This window comes from Grammomys surdaster, unplaced genomic scaffold (assembly GCF_004785775.1).
Source record: "Grammomys surdaster isolate TR1022 unplaced genomic scaffold, NIH_TR_1.0 124554, whole genome shotgun sequence".
NCBI lineage: Eukaryota > Metazoa > Chordata > Mammalia > Rodentia > Muridae > Grammomys > Grammomys surdaster.
The window spans coordinates 29,068-45,217 of record NW_021619536.1 but is presented as its reverse complement, the minus strand read 5'-3'; the positions used below and the strand labels follow the sequence as shown (position 1 = coordinate 45,217).

Genomic DNA, 16,150 nt, shown 5'->3' with positions numbered 1-16,150 from the left:
TAAGGCAGTAATTACCAATTATATTACTGTGGAATCACTTACAGTATGTTTTCTTTTGTACTTGAGTAGGAGCTTAGAGAAGTTTATGTTTCTACAAGAAACATCAAAGAGTAATTAATCATTTTATTGTAATATGTCACAAAACAAAGAGCTTTCTCCACTCTTCCCAGGATATCCATGAAAAGATGAACACCCACACTCCATAGTTCTCTAAAGCTTTCTAGGTGATGTTCCAAACTCCGCTGATAACATCATCCAAGATATTATTGGCTACTTTTTTTGAATTTCCAAAAACAATGGCTATTACATTTTATTAACTTCACTTGATCACATGATTATCAATCCTTAAAGCAATTTTACAAGGTAAATACAATTATTCTGGCCTTGTTGATAAGGAAACCAACACCCAGAAAAGTAGGGACTGCCCAGTGTTGCACAGCTATAGTTAAGCAGAACTAGGACTTGAACCCAGCAGATCTTGACTACATACCACTAAATCACACTTTCAAATAAATCATACTTTTTTGTCATGAGTAGTAATTATGATGATACTATGACATTTTTATTTACTATGAAGAATAAATTATGTCCATGAAAAGGAGAAGATGGCTGAGAGCCAACTGCCCATGAATCAGGATAGTTTTGCTCTTGTTTCTGACACTGGGATTTCACCATTACACTGGTTGACCCATCTCCTTTTACACTTCACAGAAAAGCACATATGAATATTCTTGGCATTCTTTAAATGATAGTAGTTTCATTGGAGATTAGAAATTAGAGAATGTGATAAGACTACAGCAGTTATAGTTACATTATTAGACATTAAGAGTTTAAAATATCTTGTTATATCTAAGATCCCACTTTGCCATCGGAGGAACCACTGGAAGACTGAGATCCAACTAGATGACTGACACTTGCCTCTAAACTTATTTTCTTTCAGGTTTCTTTTGTGCAGTACAGTGATGAGGTCAAGTCTGAATTCAAGCTGAACACATACAACGACAAGGCTCTAGCCCTCGGAGCCCTTCAGAACATTCGCTACAGAGGAGGAAACACAAGAACAGGTATCCTGTGGCAGCACTGGTGTGGGCTTCCTCTTCCTGGGGTAGGCAGGGTTGTCTAATAGTCACACCCCCATCACCTGGGCATGGTCAGTGGATAGTTCTCACTGAAGTGGCACTAAAGTGCTCATACCACATTCTGCAGGCAAGGCCCTCACGTTTATCAAGGAGAAGGTCTTGACCTGGGAGAGTGGCATGAGGAAGAATGTCCCAAAGGTATTGGTTGTGGTCACAGATGGCCGGTCACAGGATGAAGTGAAGAAGGCAGCCTTTGTCATCCAGCAGTCAGGTAAGCGCAAGCATGGACTTCCCGGTGTATAAGACTTCAAGTTTTAAGTGTGCAAGAATGGTAATAAAAGAGCCCAATTTTGTTTCACTGTACACTTTATAACAATTTCCACTTAATGATGAAATAGATTGCTAATTCCTTAAAAATGACGTATATTCTTTGCATGAGATGTGAATCAGAGCTGTCAACTGACTCTACCCTCAGAAGATAGAAGAGTACAGAAAGCTATGATAATGGAATACTCCTATGCCACAATCCTTGCTATAGCACAGATGAGTCTTGATTCTAGTTCCTGTGCAAGGAATGTCATAGGATTCCTTCTGCCATAGCTGATCCTTGCAGATGCACACTGAATGAAGATTGTCAGTAGGCAGAAGTCTCTAGGAGATGGTGCTAGGGATGATTTTCCCAACCAGGCATTGTAGGAGCCCCTTGGTAACATGGCTCTGTTGGTTTATTATTCAGACTTATTAGAGATGAAAGCAGGTCTTTCTAGGACTTGTATTAATATTGTCTCTCCTGTGATTGGCTCAAGCAGGGCTTAAGGTAAGCATATTTTAGAAAATAGTTTATGCTATGGGTGATCTGGTGTACTCAATGGTAGATATGGAAATCAGCTCATATGTAATTATGTAACTGTAATTGTAAGTAGTGCTGAGTGTGAAGTCATTTCATTTTCTTTTATATTTAATTTTAAATTATCATATAAAATAATAGTTTTCCTTATGGACTTCTCATACACAGTTACTTTTTATTGCCTTTCTCCAACTTGCTCCTCTCTGCCTTCTCCTCACACCCCTACCCTGTTTGTACCCTTCCGTGTCTGATATTCATCCATCAACTTTCATATCACATGTTTTCTGTTACTCTCTATATATTTTTATGCCCTCTCTTAAAGCTTATTTTTCTCTTCTAATGCATTTTTTTCCAGTTTTAGCCTCTATCAATACTCAGGCCACTTTCATACACATGTATACACATTAGAAACTAGGATCTGCTTTTGAGAGACCAAGTAGCATTTCTCATTCTGAGCCTTGGTTTCCTTACTTAATGAAACAGATAAACTGATGATAAAAATGTGGTGTACACTCGAGTGTTTATGTCTGTATAATTCCTTATATAGCCTGTTTGTTATGATGTCAAATAGAGCATTTGACATCATAAGACTTACATTTACTTAAAGGGTAAAATGTTTGTTCTCAGCAAGAGCTGTAGTATCCATTTTAAAAGTGGTCAAAGTGCTTGAGTCCAAGTTTGATAATTAAAAAAAAATCAGTTTTAAGAATTCAAATTTAAAACTTAAAAACAGGTTTAAGTTATTAATGGAATCAACAGAACTGTTGAACTTTTGTGTTTGAATTGTGGATCAGTGGAAGACAATGTATACTGAACAGTCCTTCTACTATTAAAAGCCTCCTGTTTTAATTGTTGGGGTGTCATATGAAAAGACTCAGTGAGTTGAATTTTATAAGCCAGAAAATAGGATGACAATGAAGAGGCTTATATTCATTAAAGGGTACATATTCTTTTCTTAGAGGAGTTTGTGTTAAATAAAAGGACTTGCTGTCCATGCTGAGGAAATACAGCATGGTTTATGGTGCTTTCATTTTGGATTTTTTAAATAACAAATGGTGGAAAGAGGTCATGTGATTCCCTTGTCAATGTGACTCGGCAGGGTTCAGTGTATTTGTTGTGGGCGTGGCTGATGTGGACTACAACGAACTCGCCAACATTGCCAGCAAGCCCAGTGAGAGGCATGTATTCATCGTGGATGACTTTGAATCTTTTGAGAAGATCGAGGACAATCTTATCACATTTGTTTGTGAAACTGCCACTTCAAGTAAGTCATACTCAGCACAGAGCCATGACCTCATTGAGAAATGACTGCTTATAGACAGTTATCCATACTGTGTGGGATCACGCCCAGGGCATAAATAGATTCTGGGAAATCTCTTGAAGCTGATGAATCATTGCTCTTTTGAGATCTGTTTAAATGGGTTCTTGCCAGAAGTCCATTTTTAGCTTTACAGATGTAATAAACCCCATATGGGAAAATCATTTTAATCTCTCCCTTTCTTACCAGTCCAATGTCTACAGCATTTGAATTGTGTATTTGGGAGAACTTCAGTGAGGTGGTTTTCTATTTATTATCAACTGGTCTCTTATTGGCTTGTACCCCAAAAGAACAATGAGAAGACTGGCCTTTTACTTTTATTTATTTGCTTTTCTTTTTCTGTAGTGCTAGGGATTGAACCTAGGACCTGGCATATGCTATGCCAGTTCTCTACCACTGACCTGTGTCCTTAGTCTAGTCTTAGGATTTTTTTTTTTAATTTTAAGATTTCAAATTCAGCTTTGAACTACAGGTGCTAAACATAGATCAAATTAATGTCTTCCCCCTCAACCATGAGCAACAGTTCTTGTGGTTTAGATAATGGAGACACTATATGTGTATTGTTTTCAGCAATTAAATACTATATTAAAAACTCTGCTTTGTACACATGCATTGCAACTTTTTGTGCATCTATGTAAGCCACGTTGGTGACACATACTTAAAGAACATTGCATGTTCCAGGTTGTCCTCTCATCTATCTGGATGGCTACACATCACCAGGTAAGACATTTGTATAGCCTTTGGCTAATTTATTTCAAGATATTCACAACAATATAACTGTAGCATACTCATTTAATATTTTCTTCTTTGATGTCAAGGCTTTAAGATGCTTGAAGCTTACAACCTGACAGAAAAGAATTTTGCTTCTGTCCAAGGAATCTCTTTGGAATCAGGATCTTTCCCCGGCTATTCAGCCTACAGACTTCAGAAGAATGCCTTTATCAATCAGCCCACTGCGTAAGTGTAAAAACAGGGGGCTCCACCTTTCTTAGAGTAGACAAGAGGCTCTTAGTCTTGCTCACGATTTCCTAGAGTCTTGGAACTTAAGAGTCCTCAGAAGACTCCTTATGGATAACCTAGTTCGCTTTTCTAAACACAGTTTAATTATCTTCCTAGGGTTATATAACAGCATATACATAGAACACTGGCACCCATGTCTTGTTATTCCTAGATCCAAGCCTCTCAGTCTGGTATTGGCACAGTGGATAATAGGATAGCCTATTGAGCTGTAGACTAGGGTTTTAGTTTACTCTCTTCTTCTAAGGGAGGCTGTTACATTTCACCTCTGTGGTGTAGAATAGTAGGGTGGAGTAAGTGAGAGACGAGAGCAGACATTCTATCTGGTGTTTCAGACCTCAGGAAAGAAAAGGGCTGCAGCAGTTAGACTTGCCCACGATCAGACAGGCTGAGGGTGTTTCTTATTGGCAGATACTTTAGCAGTCTGTTGGGTAGCACTAGATGTATTTTATTTCATGAAAATTTGCACCTGGGTATGATAACAAAAATTAATGTTTCTTATTCATTAAAATGAAAAGCCTTTTATGTTGAAAAATACATGTTTGGCAACTCCAGAGGAGAAAGGACAAGAAGAAGCAAATTGTTCAGAAAGTTAGGAGAGGGTCAGAAAATAATGTCTGAAATTTGAAATGCATGGAGAAAGCCAGTGGAAAGCTAATTCTAAAACCAAAGGTAATTTGTTTTAAGGAGGAGTCAGTCCATAGCCTGATTTGACCCATTATGGATTCCTACATCTTTTATGCCTAGTTACAATGGTTCAGTATCCTAGGTTTTCTAGTGGACAGCATTACTTAATATTTAATTTTCCCAGTCACCTCAAGATACGATTTTAAATGATGGCAGCCTCTTGTCTCTACAGAAGTCACAAGTTTTGACTAGAAGGAAAGAAGAATAAATGTAATTAGATTTCTGCTGTTTTACTGAGGAAGGAGAAAAATAGGCTAAATGAGAAAGATGACGATGATACAGAAAAAAATATCAGTATTTTAAGTTGGAGCATTAAATGAGAGCTCTTAACCACATAAAAGGCATCATGTTAGCTTTCTCAGAGCTTATACCCTGGGGAGCAAGAGCACATCACACTGAGCATGTCAGTGATACAGCATCAGGACTTGTAGCCTCCAGAGACATCCTGTGTCCTCATTTTTCCCAGGAGTTCCTCTCCAGGTTTTTGTCCTACCCCCATGGAGAAAGCATCATGCAGTGTCATACAGAAACGCATTAATTCTCCTTCAAATGTTCTCCCAGAACAGCAGTTCACACAGTGCTAGAAAGATACAGGAGATGGAAATATTTGTCTCATGTTGTTAGAGCCAGGACTCATTTTCCTCTAGTTGAATCCCATCTCTGTTTCGTTTCTAATTGTTTGTATAGGTACATGGCCTAAACATTTACCATTGGTCCTATTTTGGGGAATCTGTAAGTTTATTGAGAAGCTTTACTTGATTTCAAGAGAGATGTAGGAGCTACTGTGAGGCCAAGAAAGAAATGAAAAATTTAAGCCATTTTATCTCCATTATCATATCCCTGCCTCTGGAAATTAAGTGTATTTTGTAAGACCCCATCTCTTTATGTCTATAGTGCTATAGTTATAGTGCTTCTTACTTTAAAATTCATGCTTCCATGTGTCTAGAAAAAAGTAGTTACAAATAGGAAGATAAAGACTATGTGAAAGTTTTTCAAACTTGTAACTTGATTAAATCATAAGTAATCAATTTGTGTTTGTTTTTTGATGTATTTCATAAAATTTTCTCCTTCTGCTATGGTGACTATAATTAGCTTCTAACACTACCTATAATGATATTATTGTGTAACAGTTCAAAATAGTCTCTGATGAATAATCCCATTTATTGCTTATTTTGTTTTATCCAACAGAGAACTCCACCCAAATGGACTCCCCCCTTCATACACAATTATATTACTGTTTAGACTTCTCCCAGAAACTCCTAGTGACCCCTTTGCAATTTGGCAAATTACAGACAGAGACTACAGACCACAAGTTGGAGTGATTGCAGATCGTAAGGAACTTTATTTTATTTTAAGGCACATGTATAGTTTTGATCATGTTTTTTTCTTTATATCTTTAGAAATATTCTGAATATATATGTATATGCATATGTATGTATATATTTACTTATTTGGTATGTGTTTTAAGTTGAAGCTTATTAAAATAGCATGCCAACAAATACTAAATGGCATCTTATTACAATTGAAACAATTCTATTGATTTTTTTCTTATTTATTTAGTTTTAAAAATTAACTTTGACAATTGTATGTAGTGAATTTTAGTTCTGTTCACCTCCACCATCCCCTCTCATCTCCCTTTTCTTCCCTGCTGAAACCCTTCTTTTCCCCGCAAAGCCCCTTACTCTTTTGTCTTTTTTGGCAAATCCCTGAGTTTAATTGGGGTTGCATATGTGAGCATGAGTGGGAAGTTATTCATTGGACTCTGGGCAACTTTTTAGTGGCTACACCACTGGAGAAAATGATACCTTCCTCTATAACCAACCATTAATTGGCAACAGTTGTTTATGGATAGGTAGGGCCTCATGAGTCCTCCTTTATCCATGTTGAAATGATAATGGACTCATGAGCCTAGTCTTGTGCATGTAACCAGACCTATAGTGAGCTCAAGTGTACAATTGCCATGCCATATTTAGAAGACATTTGCTTTTGTAGCACATCTCTCTATACATTTGTTCTTACGTTGATTTTGCCCCACTTCTTCAGTGTTCCCTGATTCTTAGAAGCAGTGATGTAGATGTTTTGGTTAGGGCTGAACACTCCAATGTCACTTATTCTTGGTACTTTAGCTAGTTATGGGTTTCAGTGTTAACTTCTGCCTGCAGCAAAAAGAAACTCCTCTGACAAAGACTGAAAGCAGCGCTGAATTTGGTTATGAACCAGTGTCCAGAAGGTAGTCTGATAGCATGTTTATTTATCAAAGAATAGAAGTAGATCCTCTTCTGACTCTGGCCTATGACACTCTCAGCTGTGAGATTCTTACCAGATATACAGTTCCAGGCCTGAAGTCCTTCCCGTGCAGTGGGCCTTGGATTCAACCAGAAAGTCATTGGCTACTTTGTCATAATTGTGCCACTGCTGTACCAGTGGGCACATCTTCCCAGGCAGATATTGAATTTTTCATTTTTTGCAATTTCTCCAACAAGAACTATTTGTATACTTTGAATAAAAAGCATACCATGCATATAATTTAACAATAATCTTATCTTGATTGCAGCTTCTAGCAAGACATTATCTTTCTTTAATAAGGATACAAGAGGCGAGGTACAAACTGTTACATTTGACACAGATGAAGTGAAGACATTATTTTATGGAAGCTATCATAAGGTAAAAATGTAAGATTATCTGAGTCTTATTTTTAGAATAAGAATATGAATTAAAAACCCAAACTTAATTTTTTATTGTGTTTAAGCTAAATTAGAATTCTAGCTATGTCTTTTATAAATAAACTTTTATTTTAAATAATTTGACTAATTCAAAAGATAAAATTTGAATAAAACAGTAAATGTCATTAGCATTTTGATATATTTTCACTGTATCTTTCAAAGTTTGAATCAATAGTTATATATTTATACATATACATATATATATATATATATATATATGTATATGTATAAATATATATATAATGAAACTCATCTGTTTTTCTGCTTACCATCTTTTACAATTTAAGATATATTGATATTTATGTATATGTGTGTTTGTCTGTATAAATTTATGCTGTATATGTGAGGCTGCATTTGCAGCCCTGAAGAGGGTGTTAGATCCCTCTGGAGCAGGAGTTACAGGCAGTTTTGTGCCTTCTGACCTGGAAGCTGGGAACTAACGTCCCCTGGAAGAACGGCATGTGCTGTTAGTCTTTGAACCACCTCTCTAGCCACTCTACTACTTTATTGTAAACATTTCTGTCATTTATTTTAACAAACTTAATAATTTAATGGATTATATTTTAATTAGTCATATTATCATTTTATAGAGAACATTTTATTTTATGTGCTTGCCTATTAAAAAGTTACAAGCATGCAAGGAAACTGAAGAATAAGCATTTTTAACTCCCAAAATTAACAATTACTGATGAAATAATTAAGGTAAATATGTAATAGATTAAGGTAAATATGTAAATATGAACACAAAGTCTAAAAACACCATTCTCTTAATACAGAGTTTTCTAAATAGTCACATTAAAGCTCATTTAAGATGGTTTCTCATTCTTGGAGATCTTGAGTTTTTGTCAGTGTCCAGAGGATTATTGAAATGTTCAGGTTTCTAAGGGATAATCAATTGGCAAAGGAAAATAATGATACAGGATATATTAGAAACAAAAGGAACAATCTTGTTTAGGAATACATTTTTAATCCGTTTTTCACATGTTAGATTGTGCTAACAGGAGTACAAATAATTAAATTGCTCATATATGATTTTCCTATGTATGGCATAGTAGAAGACAAGCCACATACACAAAAACACATCTTTCTAGTTCAATGTGATCCCCAAGTGAAACTGAAGAGCCTTTCTCTTGCTTGTGTAGGTCTGAGCAGCCTCTTCCTGCTTAATGCTTAATTTCTTTCCATACATTTTCCAGTTCATGAGTTAGATTACCTTTCCCCCTCGGTATATAAAAATTATTAGTTTTTCGAGAATTTCTCTTTTCTTTTACCGAAAGTAGACTTTTCTCGTACACCTTATTCTGATTACAGTTTCCTGACCCCCTACTCCTCCAGCCTCTCTCACCTTCCCTCCTATCTGGATCAATATCCTTTCATTTGTTGTCTATAGAAAACAAATAGGCATCTAAGAGATAATAAGAAAAATAAGATACAAAGCAAACCAATAGGATTATGACAAAACAACAAAACAGAACAAAAGAGCCAAAGAAAAAGCATAAGAATACCTATAGATGCACACACACACACACACACACACACACACACACACACACAAACTTCACACAACCAGAGCTCTTATAAAAAACCTCAAACTGGAAGCCATACTATATACACAAAGGATCTGTAAGGTAGAAACTAAACAAAACAAAACAAACCCCCAGACCTCTTACTTAACATTATAGGACAAAGAACCTCCAAAGATGCCATTGAATTTATTTTCTGTTGCTGAGCTTGGGACTTACCCTTAAGACTGGTTGGTTTCCCTAGTAAGACTCTTGGATAAAACTGAGTTTCTTTTCATGTGACTATCAATTGGAGGTAGCTTCTCACTTAGGAATGGTTGTGTGTGTTCACTTTTTCTTCCATCCCTAGGACCCCATCTAGTACATAACCACATAAGCTGTGTATGAGCTGCAGCAGTATTTGTGAGTTCTTATGTGTGCCAGCCGTACTGTGTCTTGATTCTGTGACCTTGATTCTTTGATGTCTTCCATTCCTTCTGGCTATAACTCTTTCTGCCTCCTCTCCCACACAGTTCCTTGTGCCCTGAGGGGAGTGATTTGATGGAGGCATCCCAGTTAGGGCTGAGTGTTATAAGGTCTCTTACCCCACACATAATGTCTGACTGTGGGCCTCTATCTGTTCTCACCTGCTGTTGGAGGAAGCTTGCTCTGTAAGGAAAGCACAGATCTATGAGTACAGCAGAATTTCATCAGGAGTCATTTTATTGCTGCATTACTTTAGCAGAATAGTAGTATTTTGTTTTCCTTTAGGTTATCTAGCCTTAGGTTCTTAGTCACCCAAGCAGTGTAGGGCATGGGTTCCACCTCATGGAGTGACCTTAACTCAAATATGATGTTGGTTGGTTACTCCAAAAAACATTGTGCCACTATTACACAAGTCCATCTTGCAGCCACATCATTATTATAGATCGAAGGGCTTGAAGCTGGCTTGGTTTTTACTTGGTTTCTCCTCTGGTAGTGTGCAGAGCACCTTCTAGTACCATGAAAACTTTTCCATAGAGGTGAAGGCATTAGGCAGGTTCCAGCTTTGATTCGTGTTCAATCAATTAGGTAGGTGTTGTCTTCAGCAATAAGACCTTATTGTCAGTTGTGGAGAATCACCAATATTTTTGAAAATAGCCTGAGTTGTTTGGGTGTTCCCGTGGGACCCCTTTGGCCAACAATTTGATTAGATATAACCCATTTCCAGTAGTGGAAGCTTTTTAAAAAAAAAAACTGGAAGCTTTATTTGGTGATAAAAAATATTTCCTCTATTATTTGAGTGCCATTTTGATAGACTTTATATATGTAAATATCATAAGAAGCTTCTACTGTATTAGGTTTCCATATGAGCCCTCAAATATCCATTTGTCTTAGCTGTCTCTCCCCATATTCTGTCTCTCATCCCTTTTTTCCCTTCTGTTTAATCCTCCCACTCAGCCCCCTCCTATCCATCCATAATAGAGTAGATAGTTACAGATTCTTGATAAGGATGGAGAAGGGCTTTCCTAATCTGGATTAAAGAGACAAGAGGCTTTCTTGTGGGTATGGGAGGCAACAGTGATGGCCATGACAACAGAAACAATATAGCCGTAGAGAAAATAAAAAATTTCCAAGTGCTGTAGTATAGTATATCTTGCTAAAAGTTTGCAAATTTTGATGCAATGCAGTAGATAAATTCCTCTTTGGGAAAGCAAATTTGAGTTTGGAGATGTGATTGGCTTTGACTCATCCTTATCCAGTAGGGAATGTTGATTCTGGCAGAGTTCTTAGGAACAACCTTGGCTCATTGGTAAAGCTATTAAAATTACAATAGAATAGCAAGCTGAAAAGGATGAATTTATTTTTCTTTCAGTCACTGGAGAAGCTAAGAATCTTATCTCCTGAACAACTTGTAAACATTTTGTAGCTATTTTAAAATTCTCAACTTTCATGAAACCCTCCATTTTATTTAAGCCAAAAGAGTAGTACTTTGAGAGATCTGTACTGATAGTAATTAATTATTGCAAATGAAGATAAATTTTTCTTGGCATTACCTTCCTTGCACTGTTTGTTTTTCTAGAGAAGTGTTCATATTTTTCATATTTTTTTCTTTTTGCTGGCTCTGTCTTTTCCCAAATTCTTTTTTATGTCCACCTATTTTTTGTCTTCTTTTTTTATTAATAATTTTTTGTTTGACAATTTCATATGTATATTAAATTTCATATGATATATGCATATAATATGTATATATGCATATATACATATATTATACATATACATATAATATAAATTTTAATATATATTAATATGAAATTCCATATACATATAATATGAAAATTTATATGTATGCATATCTCTATCCATCTCTATCTTTATCATCTATCTATCTATCTATCTATCTATCTATCTATCTATCTATCCTGGTTACCTTCCCTACCCTCTTTTATTCCTTTCTGAGAGCACCCCTGTTTTTCAGTCTCTTTCCTGTATTTACTAACTTGTGATTAGTTTGGTGCTCATCAGAGTTTAATTTGGGCCATTTGTATGACCCTAAGTTTAGAACTAGCCATCAGAGACTGGTGGTTGCCAATAGATCAATAGTAAGTGGCAGGTGCTGTGCTCTTCTTCCTCATTCATAGTTGACTTTTAGGAGGGCCTTGCATGTTTGGGCCCAGTGCCAGTGGACAGAGCTGTTGTGAGTGCAGGATTGCCATGACCATGTCCCCTTTAGCTTTTGTAGCTCTGCTCTTTATCTCTCGGGTCTTATATTCTTCCTGCCTCTTCTTCCATGGGGCTATCTGAGCCTTAAGGGAGTGGTGTAAATGTCTAATTTAGAGCTGATCCCTCAACCATTCTTTGTTCTCCGCATCTTGCATGATCATGGGTCTCTACATTTCACCTTCATTCACTTCAAAAAGAAACTTTTTTGATTAAGTCAGAGAGTTGCCTTTCTCTGTGGTAGGCTGTACCAGACTATATAGAACCTTTATTTTTTTTCATTTTCTGTTGTTTTAATTTCCTTTCTTTTTCCTCCTCAACATATGTTACTATTTTATTTTTACATATGAGTGTTTATCTGTGTGTATGTGTACTACATGCATGGAAGGTGCTCAAAGAGCCCAGAAGATGGTGTCAGATCCTATTGACCTAGAATTACAAGTGGTTGTTAGCCACTAATTGGATGCCAGGAACAGAAATCAGGTCCTTTAGAAAAGCAGCAAATATTCTTAACAATTGAGCTATCCCTTCAGTAACTCCCTCTGCCCAATTATATAACTTTATTCATAAGGACATGTAGCTGACTGACATATAATTTTTATGAGTTTTCTTCTTTGACAATTTCATATATATATATATATATATATATATATATATATATATATATATATAATGTATTTGGGTTATTCTCACCTCTCACTCTGCTTTATCTCCCTCCTACTCCCGTCAGTCCATCTCCTCTTCACAAATCCCTGTCTCACACTCGTATCTTTGCATTTTGTCTTGAGACCAGTTGAGTTAAATCAGGGCTGTTTGTGTGACCCCAAGTTTCAAAGTATCCACTGTGGCCTGATATACTCACATGTAGTATACGACAATCACTACCCTATCCCCAAATCTACTAGTAGCCAGTAGCTTTTAAGCAGGGCAGGCTCTGTTCCTGTGAGTCCTCCCCATCCATGCTTGACTGATGACTGGCAATGCATGTCTTCTTCAGGCCAAATGCAGGCAACTATAATCCTGAATTCTTTGGCCATTGATCTAAAGATCAAGAGTCTATGCTGAAATGTAATTTGTATAGTTAAAAATGCAGTAAGAAGAGTGAAGAAATTAGAGAGAATTTCTTAGGTTGTGCTGATTTATGATTCACAGTGAAAGACGAGTGTGTTTTGTATTTTGAGTGGTACAAATGAAAATCATTTTGATTTTGAAATAACCCCTGTGAACATTTGTCTGTGTGGTTGTTCATAAGAACCAATAAAAATATTTTATTATTTATTAGATACCAACTATCCTAGAAATGCTTACGTGATATTCTTAAGTTCAGTGTTAGTTGATTATCTCATGGATTTTTAAACTTTATTTTTAGTAAGCTATGAATCACTTGTATATAAAAACATGAAATTCCTATTTATCACAGATGTTATGAGCCAGTCCTTTTGTGGTGACTCCTTGTAGGAAAAATAGTTAGCTTTAAAACAGACCTTTAGAAATTCTTCCTATTCTACCTGCTTCAGAGCAGTACTTCTGCTCTTTTTATCTGTCTGTCAAACTTTTCACAGTAATCAAGTTCTTGTGTAAGTATTTGTGCTGAGGTAGTTGGATCCATGACTTTTAAGTATGAAGCCAACACTTTCCCCCAATCGTTCTCTTCCTTGCTTCAATACAAGTCCTTTACTGATTTTTCTGTACCAATAGGTTTCCTAATGTCCCCTGTCTTCAATAGCAGATTCAACACAATCGGCAGGCACTCCTTTCCTTAAATGAATCTTGAGTTCTGTTGATTTCCAGGTTTGTCTATAGATGATGTGCTAGCTCTTATAGAGAGCTGTAAGATACACAGTGAAGAGATGGTGTTGACTGAATCAGAATCGACCTCTGTGGAAGATAGCTACAGCTTCTTTGTAGTGAATGAAATATATTAGTGGTCTATTAACATCTGCTTAGATCATTCTTTTACAGTTTACAAAATTCTTTCATGTACTGTATCCTCTCTGTTTGTCTCAGTGAGAGAACGCAATAGGAAAATATGAAATTACACACATGTACATGGGTGACAGACTTTGAAATACAGTGAGTGCCTAGTACAGTTTCATATGACATTATTGAGTTTGAAACCTAGGTTCTTGGATTTTTTTAACCCAAGACTCTTGGCTTAGGATAAAATGGTTTAAGAAACAATTTATTGGAATGGATCTGTGGGCGGGGAGGGGAGGTTGGGGGGAAACTGGGAGGAGTAGAGGGATGGGAAACTGTAGTCTCAATGTATTGTATGAGAGAAGTATAACTAAAAAAGAAACACTTTATAAAGAATTGGTATAAAGTAATCCAGAAGTCAGCTTTTTTTTTGAGGGAAATTTTATAATAAAAATTAATTATCTTTTTAGGTCCATATTGTAGTCACCTCAAAGAGTGTTAAGATTTATGTTGACTGCTATGAAATTATAGAAAAAGACATCAAAGAAGCTGGAAATATAACAACTGATGGCTATGAAATTCTTGGAAAACTTCTTAAAGGAGAGAGGAAATCAGCCACAGTAAGTAGCGCATTGTGATGTTTTTGATGTTTAGTGCCTTATGGTAAAACTGGCATGGTGTTTTCTAAATTAGTGAATTTTACTTGCTGTTTTTTTTTTTCCTCAGTGAGTTTTAAACTGTCACATTTGTTAGTCAGTTTGAAGGTGTGGAAAATTACAGTCAGAAACCTTGCTATGGAGAGAACATGATAATATACTTTTATTTTTCTACTGCAGTCATAATAAGACACTCAGGCACCAAGAAACACCATGTAATCTTTTAAAGCAAGGTCATGCTGGAAAGAAACAAGATAAATAACTGTTTACATACCCAGCAAGATCGTGATAGTTCTTTTTTCCCCAAATAATTGTTAGCCTGAATTTGTGCATGCCCCTTTTTGAGGGGGAAGGGGTACTGAGTTTAATCAGAATTGGCTATATGACCATAGTTTGGAACTAGTCACTGGTGTCTGGTGGGCTCATCAGTGGTTACATAACTGAATAAGGTGTTTTCCATTCTTCCAAAATTTATCAGTAGCTAGTAGTTCAACAGGGAGAGGCAGGGCCTCATGAATCTCTTGCTGATCCCTGATTGATGTGCAGGCCAGTTGCAAATAACCATAGTCATGGTGACATGACTGCATTGGCTGTGTAATACTCAGAAGACATTTTCTAGCTGTTATCCTCATCTTTCATGTCTCACATTCTTTCCACCCTCTCTTCTGCAATTTTTCCTGGGCCATGGAGGAGGCCATAGAAGGAGGCCCTGGGGTGTGTGGCCTAAAAGTCCTGCTCATGATTGAGTGTTTCCCATCACGTATTCTCAGTGCCTTCATTGGCCATGTATCTCTGCATTCACTGCCATTCATTGAAAAGAGAAACTTCTCTGATTAAGGCTAGGGATAGTATTTGTCTATAAATATTTAGAAGGCAGGTTGAGACCATGATAACTTAAGAACTGTATTAAGCTCACCCCTAGAGCCTAAGACCTCCTCAGTCATGGGTTTTTGATTGAGTCTGCAGTTTGAATTCCCCCTACTGGAGCAGAGTATTGTAGTTTGTAGAGCTGATAGCAAGGTAAGATGTCAATATTTTTCCTCCTCCAATAGTCTATATGGTATCCTTTGGCTTCAGGAAGGAAGAGACCATCAGATCTTTCAAAGAATGGCTGTGTCTAGACAGCATTTTTTTTTTATCCAAACAGTTCCATCTTAAATCCTAAAAAGACAGAGGCATATACTTTACTGAAATAGCTCATTTGAGGGCCTTAAAACTTATTAGTCTATTCCTAGATAATAATTTCTAAAGCAAATATCATTAATCATAGACTAAGGTGGCAGTTTATTTAATGTTACGTTCCTACAAAGATACACTTTAAAAGGTTAATTTAAATGTGGGTAGTATTCAAATTAATTTAAAGATAGAAACTAATGTTCTTAAACACCTCAATCAAGTGAATGAGGACTAGGAGCTGGTCAGATGCAGTTCCCATAACTGTCTCTTTTAGACATACAGTTTTAATGATTTTCCTAACTTAGGAAGCATCACAATGCTCCCAAGAGTGTAAGCTCTTGAGAGAATCTGCCTGAAGATTAAAATGTTTAAACTCTTTTACATGCAAAAGGGAGGGGGATAGGGTGGGGGGTTTGTGGACTGGAGACTGGGAAGGGGGATAACATTTGAAATATAAACAAATAAAATGATTAATAAATAAAAAATTTGCTTAAACTATCTTCCTGCATGCTTAGCTGATGTTACTCT

At 36.4% G+C, this 16,150-nt stretch overlaps 1 protein-coding gene across 3 annotated transcripts in view; it reads left to right on the top strand.

The window, feature by feature from the left end:
- Col12a1 (collagen type XII alpha 1 chain) overlaps positions 1-16,150 on the top strand; it is a 119,782-nt gene that overhangs the window by 84,108 nt on the left and 19,524 nt on the right. For all 3 annotated transcript variants that reach the window (XM_028784660.1, XM_028784658.1, XM_028784659.1), the window contains 8 exons: positions 941-1,064; positions 1,207-1,350; positions 3,026-3,190; positions 3,926-3,964; positions 4,063-4,201; positions 6,137-6,279; positions 7,503-7,612; positions 14,261-14,410. In XM_028784660.1, the coding sequence (XP_028640493.1) occupies positions 941-1,064; positions 1,207-1,350; positions 3,026-3,190; positions 3,926-3,964; positions 4,063-4,201; positions 6,137-6,279; positions 7,503-7,612; positions 14,261-14,410 (1,014 nt within the window). The remainder of the gene's footprint in view (positions 1-940; positions 1,065-1,206; positions 1,351-3,025; positions 3,191-3,925; positions 3,965-4,062; positions 4,202-6,136; positions 6,280-7,502; positions 7,613-14,260; positions 14,411-16,150) is intronic.